The 14,684-nt window shown below is 42.4% G+C and overlaps 2 protein-coding genes across 2 annotated transcripts; both read left to right on the forward strand.

Moving 5' to 3' along the window:
• The first annotated feature begins 731 nt into the window (after positions 1–731).
• Positions 732–6,551, forward strand: LOC119011262 (angiopoietin-related protein 3-like). Its single transcript, XM_037084232.1, has 7 exons — positions 732–1,396; positions 1,684–1,794; positions 2,391–2,505; positions 2,740–2,853; positions 4,070–4,165; positions 4,389–4,661; positions 4,762–6,551. The coding sequence occupies exons 1-7, from the start codon at positions 890–892 to the stop codon at positions 4,977–4,979; spliced, it is 1,434 nt and encodes a 477-aa protein (XP_036940127.1). The 5' UTR covers positions 732–889; the 3' UTR covers positions 4,980–6,551.
• A 523-nt stretch (positions 6,552–7,074) lies between these two features.
• On the forward strand, positions 7,075–14,580 carry LOC119011446 (phosphoglucomutase-1-like). Its single transcript, XM_037084579.1, has 11 exons — positions 7,075–7,417; positions 8,764–8,926; positions 9,410–9,556; positions 9,789–9,914; positions 11,603–11,793; positions 11,927–12,081; positions 12,291–12,406; positions 12,551–12,686; positions 13,689–13,872; positions 14,005–14,133; positions 14,307–14,580. Exons 1-11 carry the CDS (start codon positions 7,160–7,162, stop codon positions 14,394–14,396), a joined length of 1,695 nt encoding a protein of 564 aa, XP_036940474.1. The 5' UTR covers positions 7,075–7,159; the 3' UTR covers positions 14,397–14,580.
• Positions 14,581–14,684: the final 104 nt, after the last annotated feature.

Here is a 14,684-nt window from a genome sequence, read left to right on the forward strand (position 1 = left end):
CAGTTTGTTTTTGAATGTTTTCAACCAAAATTCCTATGTAATGGCCTTTAACTCGTGACCTTGAGATAACAACATCAGTAAATGAATAATTGCAAGCAGGCAGCTCTCAGCTTCCACGGGAAGCAGTCAGTGTTGCTGGATTTTCACTTTGAGCAACAGCTATGTGTTCCCTCGGAAAAATGACATGCAGCTTTGCGTAACGTCTACACGCTGCCGGGTTAAAAAAAAATAAAGAAAGAAACTACACGTGTTGCGTAACCTTAAACTCGTAACAACTTGCAAGTTAATATTCCTCAACCCATCCGATAAGTAAACTGGGTCATCTTCCCGTTTAAAAATAAACCAGACACAGAAAAACAACAGACCAGGGCCTCAGGACAGGTAACTGAGGGTCAGTTGAAAACACTGTGTCACACTGCCCTGGCTCAGAGGAAAACATCTGTAGACAGAGTCAGCACAAATGAATATGCATTTGTTTGGGTTTTTTTTTTTTACCATTGCTTACCATTGCTGCCGTTCAGTTTACATGGAGCGAAATTCAGAGCTGGGTTCTACACGTTGATCGCAAAGAACTCCCATAATGTATGAAATATTCTATTACATTCAACTACTTTGTCCAATCCTAAAAATGTGTCGTTCTGTTCATGAAGTTTGGTTGTTGTTGGACTGAGCATTGCAGTGAAACAACTTCCAGCTGTCCACTCTGTCAGAGGAAACTGCATCAAAGCAGACACGCTGATCATATGAACTGGTTAATCATTGACCCCGACTCTGGACAGTGTATAAAGCCCGGGGTCCTCACTTTGTGGGGCTTTGTCCAGTCACAGAGGAGGCAGAGGGCCGCTCTTACATCACCGACACACAGCTGGAGAAGCAGCACGACAACAACATGAGAATTACACTGATTCCCTTAACGCTTCTCCTGGCTGCTGCCTGTGTCCCTGCCCTCTGTGGCAGAGAGGAGCAGCCTGTCCTCCAGCCCGAGGCCCCTGCTGAAACGCGCTCCCGCTTTGCCGCCCTGGACGACGTGCGTCTCCTGGCCAACGGCCTCCTCCAGCTGGGTCAGAGCCTGCGGGAGTTTGTGCAGAAGACGAAGGGACAGATAAACGACATCTTCCAGAAGCTCAACATCTTCGACCGCTCCTTTTACCAGCTGTCCGTGATGGCCAGCGAAATCAAAGAGGAGGAGGAGGAGCTGAAGAGGACCACCGTGGCGCTGAGGGCCAACAACGAAGAGATCAAGGGCCTGTCCGTCAAGATCAGCTCCAAAGTGGAGAGCATGCTGCAGGAGAAGGGCCACCTGCAGAGCAAGCTGGAGGGCCTGGAGGAGAAGCTGAGCAGTCTGTCACACGGCCTGATGGCGAGCGACAGTGTGGCGGAGATCAACAGCCTCAGGGTGAGTCACCTGTTCGGAAAGGAAGCCTGGACCTGGGCCATGCAACCCTAAACACTTAGCTTCCTTCAGGGTGGGATGGCAAACTTTTTCTACCCTTTCCCTTTCCGTAAAGCTTTCAACAAGGTGCCAGGAGATGCTTTTTGCATTAATAACACAAAGTATTTTTAGCATTATATTTGTTCTCCAAGCATATGACTGCTAAAATACAGGCTCAAAGTATTACGTATAATATTGGCAGTGGAGTAATGCCATTCTTTAACACGATTCCGACTCTTGTCTCTGATCAGGAGGTGATCCAAACGCAGGAGCAGAGCATCTCGGAGCTACTGAAGGCTGTGAGGGAGCAGAGCGACCAGCTCAGCCACCAGAGGGCCAGAATCAAGGATCTGGAGGAAAAGGTAAATGTTAGGAGGGTTAAATTTTGGTCAGTATTTCTCAACCAGAATCCTGCTGTCGATTCAGTCATTGTAAAAAATAAATAAATAAATAAATAAAATCAAGAAGTCAAGGCCCCACTCCTCACCCCAGTCATTTTCACACAATCCTTTACTCGGTCAATAGGATTTTAGTTGCGGTGCAGAAATGTGCATTTTCATGGAAATTTCCTACCATTATTTTTGCCTCCTTTTTGAGCTATGAGCTGTCACCATCATGGCATCGCGCTGAATGTGCTGGTAGAAACTTTAATGGAGTCGTGGTGCTGCACTGTATAATTTAGACTTTAAGTCTTTGGAGGGTGCAAACATAATAAAGGACCTGTCCGTGTTTTTAATCATCTCAGCCAGTGCCTCTGTGATGTATTTTCCTTGGTCTGGAGGGCTCAAAATTCACATTGTTGCCAATATCTTAAAAAGTTTGGAAAATATCTCCTTTTCGTACGATGTTTATTACGCGTGGAACTGCTGTCTAATCCACAGCATTTCTCCAGAGTCAGCCTGAGGATTATGTTTCAGTATTGTATGAGTTTCAGTATTTGCCTGATGATTTCCCACAGATTACCAGCACACTGACCCAAGAGACCGCGGAGAAGAAGGAAATCTTCAACAGTGAGGCGCCAACACTCACCCCTTACCTGACCTCAAGCTCTACCAGCACCACCGAAATGATGAGTAAGCTCGATGACGAAACATGAGCGAATGTTGAGAGTAGTTTGTCATCTTTTTTCTTGAAAGTTGTGATCGCACAATTTACAGTTTTCTGCCACACGATTCCCTGCTTATCCTGCTGACGTGAACCGCTGACCCTCGAGTGCAGTTCTCTGCTCCGGATCACCGCTTTGCAACCCATCTTTACTCAGAGCAGTCTGAGGTCTGACACCAGGTTTGTGGTCCTTTTTTACACAGATCTGCCATCAGACTGCAATGAGCTGTACAACAGAGGGGAACGAGTCAGCGGCATCTACGCCATCAGACCCAACGGAGCAGAGCCGTTCATGGCCATGTGTGACATGAGCAAAGGTACCGTCTCACTAACACTCGAACTTCAGCCCAGCACGGGACAACAGTTTATTTTCTAATTAAGGATGACCTTCTAGTCGATGTCACTGTAGTCTTTGTTATGCCCAACTGTCTGTCATGCTTAATATTGTAATCCTTAACTATAGCAAGTGTCGGGTTTGAATAAGTTGTAACTTAATAAACAGTAAACAGCCGATATCAGTGAGATACACTGACAAACAGTCATGCTGGATTACATGTATGTGTTGTTTCCTGTGAATCCCTCGTGAGTATGCAGGCAATTTAATTCCAACATGGGAATGGAGGACTCCAGTGCAAACGAATTTAAAGATGAGCAATTACAGACTGTAAATGCATCGAATAGCATTTGCTGAAAAAAGGCGGACATGTATTATTGTAAAGACTATTTATGAAAAACTTGAAGGAGAATCTTGATTGTTTTGAACCTGTGCCCTATGTTTACATACTTTGGTATCTAAATGATTTAATACTGACCAAAAATTATGGAATCGATCTGGTCGACTGCCTCAGTTTGCAGCCGCGAAACACCTGCGACAGCTTCATCCTCTGGGGCAACTGCGACGATCAAAGTTCATCCATTAAAAGTGCTCGTTCTTGCCGCTTACAGGCCGAGGTTGTAATTGTACGTGTCTGACAACATCACAGAGACAGTTCCTGTAGAATTAGTCCTATCGGTAAAGTGTGAAATGAAGGTGAGTTGTTACAGTTGGTGCCTCTAGATTGTGTAAATCAGCTCATTTTCAAGCCCCCGACAGCTTTAGATTTCCTCACGTAAACTCCAGACTCCTCTCCAACTCTGACTCATGTTTCCGCTGTCGTCTTAATGAAACACCTCACCTCTCACAAGATTCCAGAGTGCGCCTTCTCCTTAGGAGAGACTTGCTTCTGGTTGCATAAGGGATCTTTTTACGTCATAAAAATGAATGAATTCCGCTTAGGAATCTTTTATGTAGGTTAATGTTGTCAGAGACTTTGAATAATAAGTCAGTGACTGAAGACTTGGAGTGGACATAACTTTGATGGTTCAAGTTGCCCCAAAGGATTATACTGCAGCTGCTGAGTTAGCTGTGTCGCAACTGCTAGCTGAAGCGATCTACTGATCCAGTTTCCAAACTTTTGGTACGCATGAATCATCTACACACTGAAACTTTTGATACTGTGACTTTAAATTAGGTTTTCAATTTGTTCCATTTAGGCCAAGGAGCAACAGTCATCCAGCGAAGGAAAGATGGTTCAGTAAACTTTGATCAAACCTGGGAGAAGTATGAAAATGGGTTTGGAGATTTTCAAGGTGAGAGAAACTATTCTTTTCAGCACCATTACCCTTCGGAGGTCACAAAATTTAATTATTAACCGTCAGATTCTGAATTATTTGGCATATATCATGATCATAACATCCACAGTTTTATAACTTCCTCAAAGCTGTGCTTTTGAGTTTGTGCGCGTCACAGATCTCGAAGGCACTTGTTGAGTGGTGTCAGCTCTCTCACCTCTCAGCCATGTCTCGCTCACAGGGGAGTTTTGGCTGGGTCTCGGGAAGATCCGCTCTCTTGCCGCTCAGGGCAACTCCATCCTTCACATCCAGCTGGAAGACTGGAAACAGGGCCGGCGCTTCATCGAATACAAATTCCACCTTAATGGTCCGGAGAGAAACTACACCATTCACCTCACGCACCTGTCTGGAGATTTGCCGGACCCCATGGGCAACCACACAGGCATGATGTTCTCCACCAAGGACAGGGACAATGACAAACACCCGGGCTCCAACTGTGCCCACAACTACACAGGTGAGGCAGATGTGCATGAGGGTGACATGTTTATCCCATGTAATGAATACTTGTCATCCAGCGCCAGCAGCACAAACATGTAATTTATGTCATCTTGCAGGTGGATGGTGGTTCAACGCCTGTGGAGATGCCAACCTGAATGGGAGATATTTCCTCATGAGAGCAAAGGGGCGCTCAGAGCGTAGGAGAGGGATTCAGTGGGGGCTCGGCCACAAGGCTTTTCACTTCCTCAAGTTCACCCAGATCTCCGTCCAACCTGCCGCTTCCCGCATCACCACGTCCTCTTCATCCTCCACTGAGACAGGTGTCTTTCAGTGACCCTTGATCAGCGTTCTCCAGTGAAAATAGTGCAATACACAGTGGCCTCTTCAGGAGAGACTTGGCACTGCTTCATGTGGGAGGCCGTGGTTCAAGAAGGCTCGGGCAGAGAGGAGGAGATTTCTTCCGATGCCAAGTGCTGCTGTGTCCCAAACAGAGAAAGCCGAAAGGCTGTTTTGCTGCTCGTGTCAGGATAGCCTCTAATAGAGTAATAGAACATTTTAAAATGTATTGTGAATCTGAATTAGACCAAATCGCAATGGGCACACTGCATGAACTAGGCCTTCACTCATTGCCCCTCAAAGGTCAAAGGTTATGGAGAAGAACATTAAACATACAGGCACCAACGCAACCCAGTCTCCAGAGTAAATGTTAGCAGTGTATAGTTTGCAACCCATGGATATGTTGAAAATGGCCATTTCTATACGTTGCATTTTTAAGTTTCTTTAAGTTAAGTAGTATCTCAGTCTTTTTGTTGTGACAGTGCTGTGCATATGGACTGGTAAGGTTTCAGGGAAAAAAAACAACACTTGGTTAGGGTTAGGAAAAGATCATATTTTATCTTACTGCACCTGTCTTGTCTTGGTCACCACAAACACGACTTCAAATTGTACTAGGTCTTGCGGCCTTGTCACGTAGCTTAACTGTACCACCATTTCCTCCATCTCCAGAGATAAAAGTCATAAACATGAAATATAACATAACATATAATGTAAGATGTCACGTATTGTGGATAGTCTCTATCGTATGCAACCTAGAAATGTGAACATATCAGATCAGGTTTGCAGAAACATTAACTGCAGACATTTAATTCTGGCGACTGGGTTGACATATGAGCAGTTTTCATATTGGGTCACATTGACTCTCACTATATAACAGTGGTTCCCAACATGATAGGAGGGACTTCTTGAGGGGGTCAAGAGATATCAACAAATGTAAGTTTGTCAACATGTGCTTGAGTTAGACAAGTTACTTGCTGTTTCTGGATAAATGTAGAGGTGTAAAAACATGTATACAATACCCAATCCAGCTTTTTAGGGTGTATTGGAGGCACTGCTGATACTGGTATCACTATCAGAACAACCCAAGTCAAAAGCAGTAAAGGTTAGGAACCACCACTATAGATCACATTCATCTTTACTTTACATACCTAAGTTTTGATACATTTGCTGTTTTTATTATTATTATTATTATTATTATTATTATTATTATTATTATTATTATTATTATTAATCTAAATAAATTGAAATATAACTGTGTCTTCATATAATGCTAATATATTAATTAAGGTGTGGAGATCCGTGATAAAACCCAGTAGACAAACTTCCATCATGTCCCATTTCTGTAGGGGCTGTAGTTTGCTTGCAGTCCTGATGTTCAACAGTGATTTGGCCCAGTGTAAATGTCATCCTTGAACTGAATGCACCAACTTTTTTTCACGCCAAAGTAAACGAATGACTGATATATGTTCATGCTATTACCACGTAGCGAAATGTTCTGGATGTTGCACTGAGAGGTTATGATGTTAGGAGCCATTAATAAACTCTAGAGGGCAGTGTTGTTTCACTCTGATTTGATTGTGCCGCATGAGTGATTCCATTTGACATATTGTGTTTGTTTTGTAAGCGGATACTTTCCTTAAACCATGTCTATATTCACTAAGACCCTCTAATTGGTCCTCTCACTCTCTGTTCACGCACTCTGCTTGAAGAAATGGTTAATATTTCCTCCTGAAATAGCACCAGGCCCATCTCCGATGAGGGATGTCATCCTCCTTTTTGCAAATCATCACTCGGAGCACAGCTGCAGCCGTTCACACATGGGCAAATTGCTCCCATGACACTTCAGTACTTCCACTCTGACACACCCAAACACACACTCTTCTTTGTGGCTTGGCCTGCAGCCTTGACAGTGATCTCCCTGCACATGTGTGAAGGAGCGTCTTCAGTTACTCCCCATGCCTCTGCACACACATTAGTCTGAAAGGTTATTTTGGGCCTCAGAAGTACCACTGTAACCCTGTGCCTCCAGTCGAATAATAGGAGGAGTCAAGACTCTCACCCTCCCATTCTGCCCCTGCGTACCATTCCCCATGTCAACTGACAGGGGATTTCCCTCTAAACAACAGGTTCCAAGGCTCTCTGCACCGTTAGATTTTGTTAGATTCTCATTTTGAAACAATGGACAACAGTCCTCTGCAGGTGCTGACTGTCCCCACAGCCCCGTACCCAGACCAGAGACCCGGCACCAGCGGCCTGAGGAAAAAGGTGTATGTGTTCCAGTCCAGGAGGAACTACTTACACAACTTCATCCAGAGTATCTTCTCCTCTATTGACCTTCGCGACCGCCAGGGATCAACAGTGGTGGTGGGGGGAGACGGTCGCTTCTTCAACACAACAGCCATCAAGGTCATTGTACAGATGGCAGCTGCCAACGGGGTCAGTGACACCGTGTATGTGTGTGTTTGTTTGTGTGCGCATGCTGGTAAGTTTGTGTATTATGTTTGTGGGGGGTGTGAGAGCATGTATGTCAGTGTCACCTGGCCCCTCACCTGATATTGTCCTTTTGATTTCATTGGTTGTAGCAGCCTAATGTGTGATTAATATTTGATTTTAACTCTTGACATATGCTTGTATTATGAGGTGAGAAATATATGAAATTTACCTCAAATTATGCAAATAAAACAAGTTAAAGTTGAAATCTATAATTTGAATGTAAATGAAGTCCAAAAAGAAGATTAGAGCTTTTCTAATTTATTGGCAGGTCTTTAAATGACATTACTTTTTTAAAAAAAAATAATCAAAATTAATGACAGAAAATACATTGTTGTTTATTGCTAATAGCTACTGTATTTTTGTGCAAAAGAATTCCTGGATCAGCGCCAAAAGTATAGGGGGTCTATTCTGGGCAGAGACCCATCCTCCAACCAAATTTTGCAGAAATCCGTGCTCAAGTTTTTATGTAATCCTGCTTACAAACCAACGAACCAACAGACACAGGTGAAAACATAACCTCCAAAATTCATTTAAAACTGATAATTTGATGGACAGTAAAACTCAAAGAGATATTTGGAGCTGTTTTATAATGTCCTTAACAATGGAATGTCCCGTTTAAATTTAAATGTCAACTTAATGCCAGCACAGGGCCGGTCTGTATGGAGTTTGCATGTTCTCCCCGTGCTTGTGGGGGTTTCCTCCAGGTATTCTGGATTCCACTACCATCAAAATATTAGGTTAATTCTCCAATCAGTGCCCTTGAACAAAGGCACTGGCTAAGATCTGGAATTGGTCCCCGGTGCATACACGCTGCATACTGTGCCTTGAAATTAAATGCAGAGTACATTTTCACTACGTTGTGCATTGTATGATATAAAGATTCAATAACGATTCTTCCTTCTTCTTCCTTACAATCCAAAATAAGGGTCGCAACCCCTTTTTTTTTAAAATTATTTTTGAGTGAATCTTTATCTTTTTGCAATATACACCAGTTTAATCTGTATTTTTGCCATCGTAACATCCATTTTCAATAGCATGCCTCTTATGCTGTCCAAAGCTCACTTATACACATTAAACCCTGCTGCTCATGTACCATAACCTTTGTTCATTAAATGACACTAGTCTCTAGTCGCTCTACTTCTAGTCCCAGTTACTTTTAGGAAGAAGCATGACATACCAAACCTGATATTCAGTGGCATCCCCTCGCCTCCCCCCACTCAGATAAATTAAGATACCTGCTTGTGCCGGCCAACTCACACAAACACACACCTGTGTGACATTTTCCTCAGGTGGGTCGTCTGATCATTGGACACCATGGGATAATGTCAACGCCGGCCATCTCCTGCGTAATCAGGAAATACAAAGCCATCGGTGGCATCATCCTCACTGCCAGCCACAACCCCGGAGGGCCTGACGGAGACTTTGGCATTAAGTTCAACACTGCAAATGGAGGTACGGTAACCGGAGAGCAGGAAGCACGCAGGGGCTTCAGCCAAGTAAGAAATAGTGTTACGAGAGAAGTCAAATAGACATTTAACAAGGCTGGACACTGGCAAAGACTGAGGTAAAACTAGAGACTATGCCCCAGCATAAAATCTGGGACAAAGTTCAAGCACATCAAAAAACTCTGCATGGTATTACCAATAAATATCCCAAACAGCCCTGCATATTATCTAATTATACTTGTCATATAGTACATAACTACATGCAAATATCACCTGTAATATCAGAGGCTTTTTACTGTATCCAGGCCCTGTATTTAGGTCTTGAATCTCTTTTGAATCTATCTATCTATCTATCTATCTATCTATCTATCTATCTATCTATCTATCTATCTATCTATCTATCTATCTATCTATCTATCTATCTATCTATCTATCTATCTATCTATCTATCTATCTATCTATCTATCTATCTATCTATCTATCTATCTAGGCCCAGCCAAGGAGGCTGTCACAAACAAGATCTTTCAGATCAGCAGGACCATAGAGGAGTTTGCCATCTGCCCCGGACTGCGCGTGGATCTGACGACCCTGGGCAAACAGACGTTTGATCTGGAGAACAAGTTCAAACCTTTCACAGGTGAGCTGCAGCCTGAGTCTGTCACCCATCACGTTCAAATTAGGAGAAGATAGAGACAATGAGAGAGAAAAACGGATATGTGGATGGATGGTAGGACAGACACGGTGAATTATCCTGCCAGCTTTTTTCAGCTTTACTCTTAATGTTTGTGCTGGCATGTAAATTCATAGAATTAACATCACAAAATTTTAAAAAAAATATATATATTTTTTTTTTTTTTGGATGTGCCCAGTGGAAATTGTGGACTCTGTGGAATCCTACGCCAACTTGTTGCGGAACATCTTTGACTTTGCCGCTCTGAAGGAGTTTCTGTCTGGTGAAAACCACATCAAGATAAGACTGGACGGCATGCATGGAGGTGAGACTACATTAACCAAGAGTGTGTAATCACATCAGTGTATTCACTGTTACCCATGGCAGAATGAATGTCAAAAAACACACATTTTGCTTTCCAAATGTTGTTGGCTTAAGCAGAGTCAGGTTCTAAGTAACACCGTAAAAATACTGTTTCAGGTAAAAGTACTGTTTTAAAATATATCTTCAGTAAAATTACAAAAATATGAGAAAAAGTATTAGTAAAGATATTCGTTTAAAAAGCAGGTTCAGTCCTCCATGGAGAAATGACTGTGAGTGTTATTATAAAACATTTTATTGGATTGTAATCACTGAAATTATCATACTGTATGTTGATATCATCATAAGATGGTCAAGACTGGGGCTAATTGTAGCTGTAATGTCGTTCATAACAAATGTTTCATAATATGAGTAATATGACTGTGACACAGATACAAATGTGGTACAGTAAAAAAGTCAAATATTTCACTTCAAATGTAGAGGACTAAAAAGTATAAAGTCAGGTAAAAATGGGATTATTGAGTAAGGTACATAAGAATTGCACTGTGTGTGTATTGTGTGTTTGAGTCCAGACTCAGTATGGCTGTGTTTAGGGTTCTCCGGACATGTTCTTGATGATCATGTTCCTTAAATGTTTGCAGAGGGGTCAGATGTGACAGACAGCTTAAGCTGAGCCTCACTACACAAGAGTCTGTTTGACCTCTCAGTCAACAAAACATCCACCTGACTATCTGACTGAGTGTTCCCGTCAGACAGAGAGCGTTACAGCTGTTTACTTTAAGAGTATTTACAATGAGTAGGTTTGCGAAAGCTAATAAGAGCGTTCCCAAACACTCAAACTGGAACTAATGGTCAAACACTCTCCACCATCCCTGAGTGCAAACACACCCCCACATCCCCTACCACTACAACGACAACAACAACAACAACACACCATTAAACCCCTCACAGGAAGTCATGCAGGGCTATTGATAGTGCATGAATTTTCACAGGATTCCACATACCCCTTTCACTGTGACAAGCTAGGCTACATGATACAGGCTTTGCAGGCTTTTAACACACTAGTTAAAGAACAGTTAGAAGACTATAGTTTGATATTTGGGGAATTATAAATGTATGCCTGCCTGCCAAGAGTTAAGTTACAGAGGGCTGATACCATTCTCATGCTCGAGTGGTAAACATGTAGCTATAGCTAGCAGCCAGCTAGCTTAATTTAGCATAAAAGTGGAAACAGGGAAACAGCTAGCCCCATTTCCTCTAAAGATAACAACATCATCATATCAGCACCAAATTTATGAGTAATAGTCATTTAAAGAGTTTTATAGGTGATGATAGTGGAACTTATATTACCTTTGGACAGGATTAGGCTAGCTCTGCTGGAAAACCAGCATAGACCTGTACCAAAACACATGTTCTGGTCTTGCTGGGGACCAGCATATGTTGTGTTTTGGTGGCGGTTTTGGTTCTGGTCTATGCTGGTTTTTCCAGCAGGGAGCTTTTCCCCATGTCTTTGTGTTAAGCTAAGCTAACCTGCTGTCAGCTGTGGCTTCATATTTAGCTTATAAATATGGGAGTGGTATCAATCTAGTCGTCTAATTCTTGGCAAGAAAGTGAATAACTGTATTGCCCAAAATGTACTGTGATTAATACTTTCATTCTCGTTGCTTTTTGTCACCTCCATCCTGTCCCCAGTGTTAGGGCCATATGTGAAGAGAATAGTCTGTGAGGAGCTTGGCTGTCCTGTCAATTCTGCCATCAACTGTGTCCCAATGGAGGACTTCGGGGGTCAGCACCCAGATCCCAACCTCACTTACGCGGCAGATCTGGTTGACAGCATGAGAGACGGACAGTATGACTTTGGTGCAGCGTTTGACGGCGATGGGGTGGGTGTGTTCTAATCGTCTCTTTCTATAGATTCACTCAAACAAAAATCAAATCAGCGTAATCATTTTTTTTTTTCAAACTGAATACAAAGCTAACAGGAGACTTTGACGTGACTGTCTGTCGGCCCTCCAGGACCGTAACATGATCCTTGGTAAGCACGGCTTCTTCGTCAGCCCACCTGACTCTGTGGCTGTGATAGCTGACAACATCTTCTGCATCCCATACTTCCAGCACACAGGGGTGAGAGGCTTCGCCCGCAGCATGCCAACAAGTTCAGCTTTAGACAGGTAAAAACACACATCACGGAGATCCAGTGGTTTCTTTCCTAGCTGAAGCCACGTCAAACCTACAGAACTGTACGTGCAAATAGACCTTTGAATAAGATTTAAGAATGCAGAGATGCATTCATAATAACAGCATTTTTTTTTTTTCAGTGGTTCTATTTCAAGCATTAACCATGTTTTCTAGGAATACTCCTTTGTTTTATTTCCTCCAGAGTGGCAAAGGCAACAAAAATAGAGCTATATGAAACTCCCACTGGGTGGAAGTTCTTTGGGAACCTAATGGACGCAGGCAGGCTGTCTCTGTGTGGGGAGGAAAGCTTTGGTACAGGTGCTGTATCCCTTCAGCAAGCTATTACATCAAAATATGCCCCGTTTTAGTTGAAACAGGGAGGATGTGATATTAATTGTGCGTAATTGTATTTGTTGTGATCTTCTCTGTGCATGGCAAACTCCATTGCACTCCCTCTTTAAGGTGGAGACCACATTCGAGAGAAGGACGGGCTTTGGGCCGTGCTGGCATGGCTGTCCATCCTGGCCACCAGGCGGAAGAGTGTGGAGGACATCCTTAAGGACCACTGGCTGAAATATGGAAGAAACTACTTCACCAGGTGAGATTTGATCACACGTGTTGTCTCACATCATCATCCATCAAATAAAACATGTGCACGAAGAAATTGTGTCTTGATTACTATTTCTAAGTACAAATAGTGTACGTTGTTGAGCTGGTTTAGATGATACTGATGCTGTAGGTGGGCTGAGGTAGCAGATGCAAGTGAAGAATACACATACAGGACATGACTGACATCTAGTGGAACACATGAGCAATTACATATTCTTTCAAGCTGTGCACTGTCCAGTAGATAATAAACAGAAAATGATGATGTCATAGGGTCTGGCAACTATCATCTGGTGCTTTTGTAAATTCTTTACTTGCTTTTGCTGCCATCAAGTGCACTCAAATACAATTCTGAGGTACTTCTTTACATGAGCGTTTCCATTTTCTGCTATTTTAAGCTTCTACTCCACTACATCCTGGTGGCAAATATTGTGCATTTTACTCCACTGCGTTTATTTAAACACTCCAGTTACAAGTTGCTTTGCACACGCATGCTGCAGCAGATTCATTTTTTTGATCTGCAATCATATCCGTTGATCAGTCAACCATATAGCACACAGTATTACATGAATATAAATATATGTATAACATACTTTTGAATTTAGAACATTTTGTTGATTAAAAAATGGAATATCAAATCTAATCAAGTACTATTCATATGAGTGACTTTTGTCAAAGTTCTATTCTAACATGATTGTGTTTCTACTAAAGTTTGACCACAACAATGTCTATAACCAGATATATTATCAACTTAAGCCTTTAAATATCTGTAATTTATTAAATAAAAAAGAATAAAAACAATATTTTTCTCAGCTGATTCACAGTGGTTACAATTAATCTTAGAGACACTACATCCACCAAATTTACATTTCTCTATGATGAATGAAAAATCTTCTTAAGATTATTACATGTATAGCAATAAATGATTGTATTTACTACCTTCATCATAAAGCCCTTATTCTGTCACTGATAGCTGTTGTTTTTTTTTGCTAAGATATGACTACGAGAACGTAGACATAGATGCAGCCTGTGAGATGATGGAGGATTTGGAGATCATGATCAGCGACAAGTCCTTTGTGAAGCAGAGATTCGCTGTGGAGGACAAAATTTACCAAGTGGAGAAAGCAGACAACTTTGAGTACACCGACCCAGTAGACAGCACCATCACCAGGAACCAGGTACATGACACATGCTGAGCTGTGTTCCTGTAAGGGTTTTTTATGTGTCCAGTGGTCACGATGTCCTCCCGCAGATCCTAAAAGCTTCACAAAGTCTGTACTGGGCTTTTTTTTTTTTTTTTCTCCCTGCAGGGTCTGCGGATAATCTTCTCTGACGGCTCTCGAATCATCTACAGACTCAGCGGGACAGGTAGTGATGGGGCGACAGTTCGAATCTACATAGACAGCTATGAGAGGGAGCAAATCTTTGAAGACACACAGGTACAATATCTAAATCTGGTCATTTCGGGACTGAGACTTCAAAGTGTCACAAGTCCACAGTAGTAAAAAAGAAATACATCTGCTTATGGTTAATTATCAATAAGCATATAAATCTGTGGCATATGGCAGCCAGGTGCTCAAATCTCTAACCACATCATCCTTGTTTGGGACAGGTGATGCTGGCACCCCTGGCGACCATCGCTCTGAAGATTTCCCAGCTCCATCACAGGACAGGTCGGAGCGGTCCGTCGGTCATCACATGATTCCTCCCATATGTTACTCCATCACCGCCAACGTGACGCCCTCTTTTGTTTTTCTCTTTCCAAATTTTTGTATGAACTCTGCTTTAATTCCAAGTATAGCTGCACAACATGCGTTAGTTTGCGTTTTAGGCAAAATGTTACTCTCTGTACCTGATTAATTAAACTGCTTTTTATTTTTGGTTCACGTGTGGCTTGTCTGTCTCATATGCTTAGCGGGGAAATTGCCTGTAACACTTTTGTTCTGTGTAATTGTTCCAACTGCAATTTAAACAAATGAGTCACTCGCGA

Source organism: Acanthopagrus latus, chromosome 21 (genome assembly GCF_904848185.1).
Source record: "Acanthopagrus latus isolate v.2019 chromosome 21, fAcaLat1.1, whole genome shotgun sequence".
Classification (NCBI taxonomy): Eukaryota; Metazoa; Chordata; class Actinopteri; order Spariformes; family Sparidae; genus Acanthopagrus; species Acanthopagrus latus.

What these genes read in the sequence shown, in the direction of transcription:
- LOC119011262 (XM_037084232.1), top strand. Translation starts at nt 890, where the DNA reads ATGAGAATTACACTGATTCCCTTAACGCTTCTCCTGGCTGCTGCCTGT. An exon ending in CGGAGATCAACAGCCTCAGG is followed by an intron (nt 1,397 to 1,683) that starts GTGAGTCACCTG and finishes GTCTCTGATCAG; the next exon opens with GAGGTGATCCAAACGCAGGA. An exon ending in TCAAGGATCTGGAGGAAAAG is followed by an intron (nt 1,795 to 2,390) that starts GTAAATGTTAGG and finishes GATTTCCCACAG; the next exon opens with ATTACCAGCACACTGACCCA.
- LOC119011446 (XM_037084579.1), top strand. Translation starts at nt 7,160, where the DNA reads ATGGACAACAGTCCTCTGCAGGTGCTGACTGTCCCCACAGCCCCGTAC. An exon ending in ACAAGTTCAGCTTTAGACAG is followed by an intron (nt 12,082 to 12,290) that starts GTAAAAACACAC and finishes TATTTCCTCCAG; the next exon opens with AGTGGCAAAGGCAACAAAAA. An exon ending in GGAGGAAAGCTTTGGTACAG is followed by an intron (nt 12,407 to 12,550) that starts GTGCTGTATCCC and finishes TCCCTCTTTAAG; the next exon opens with GTGGAGACCACATTCGAGAG.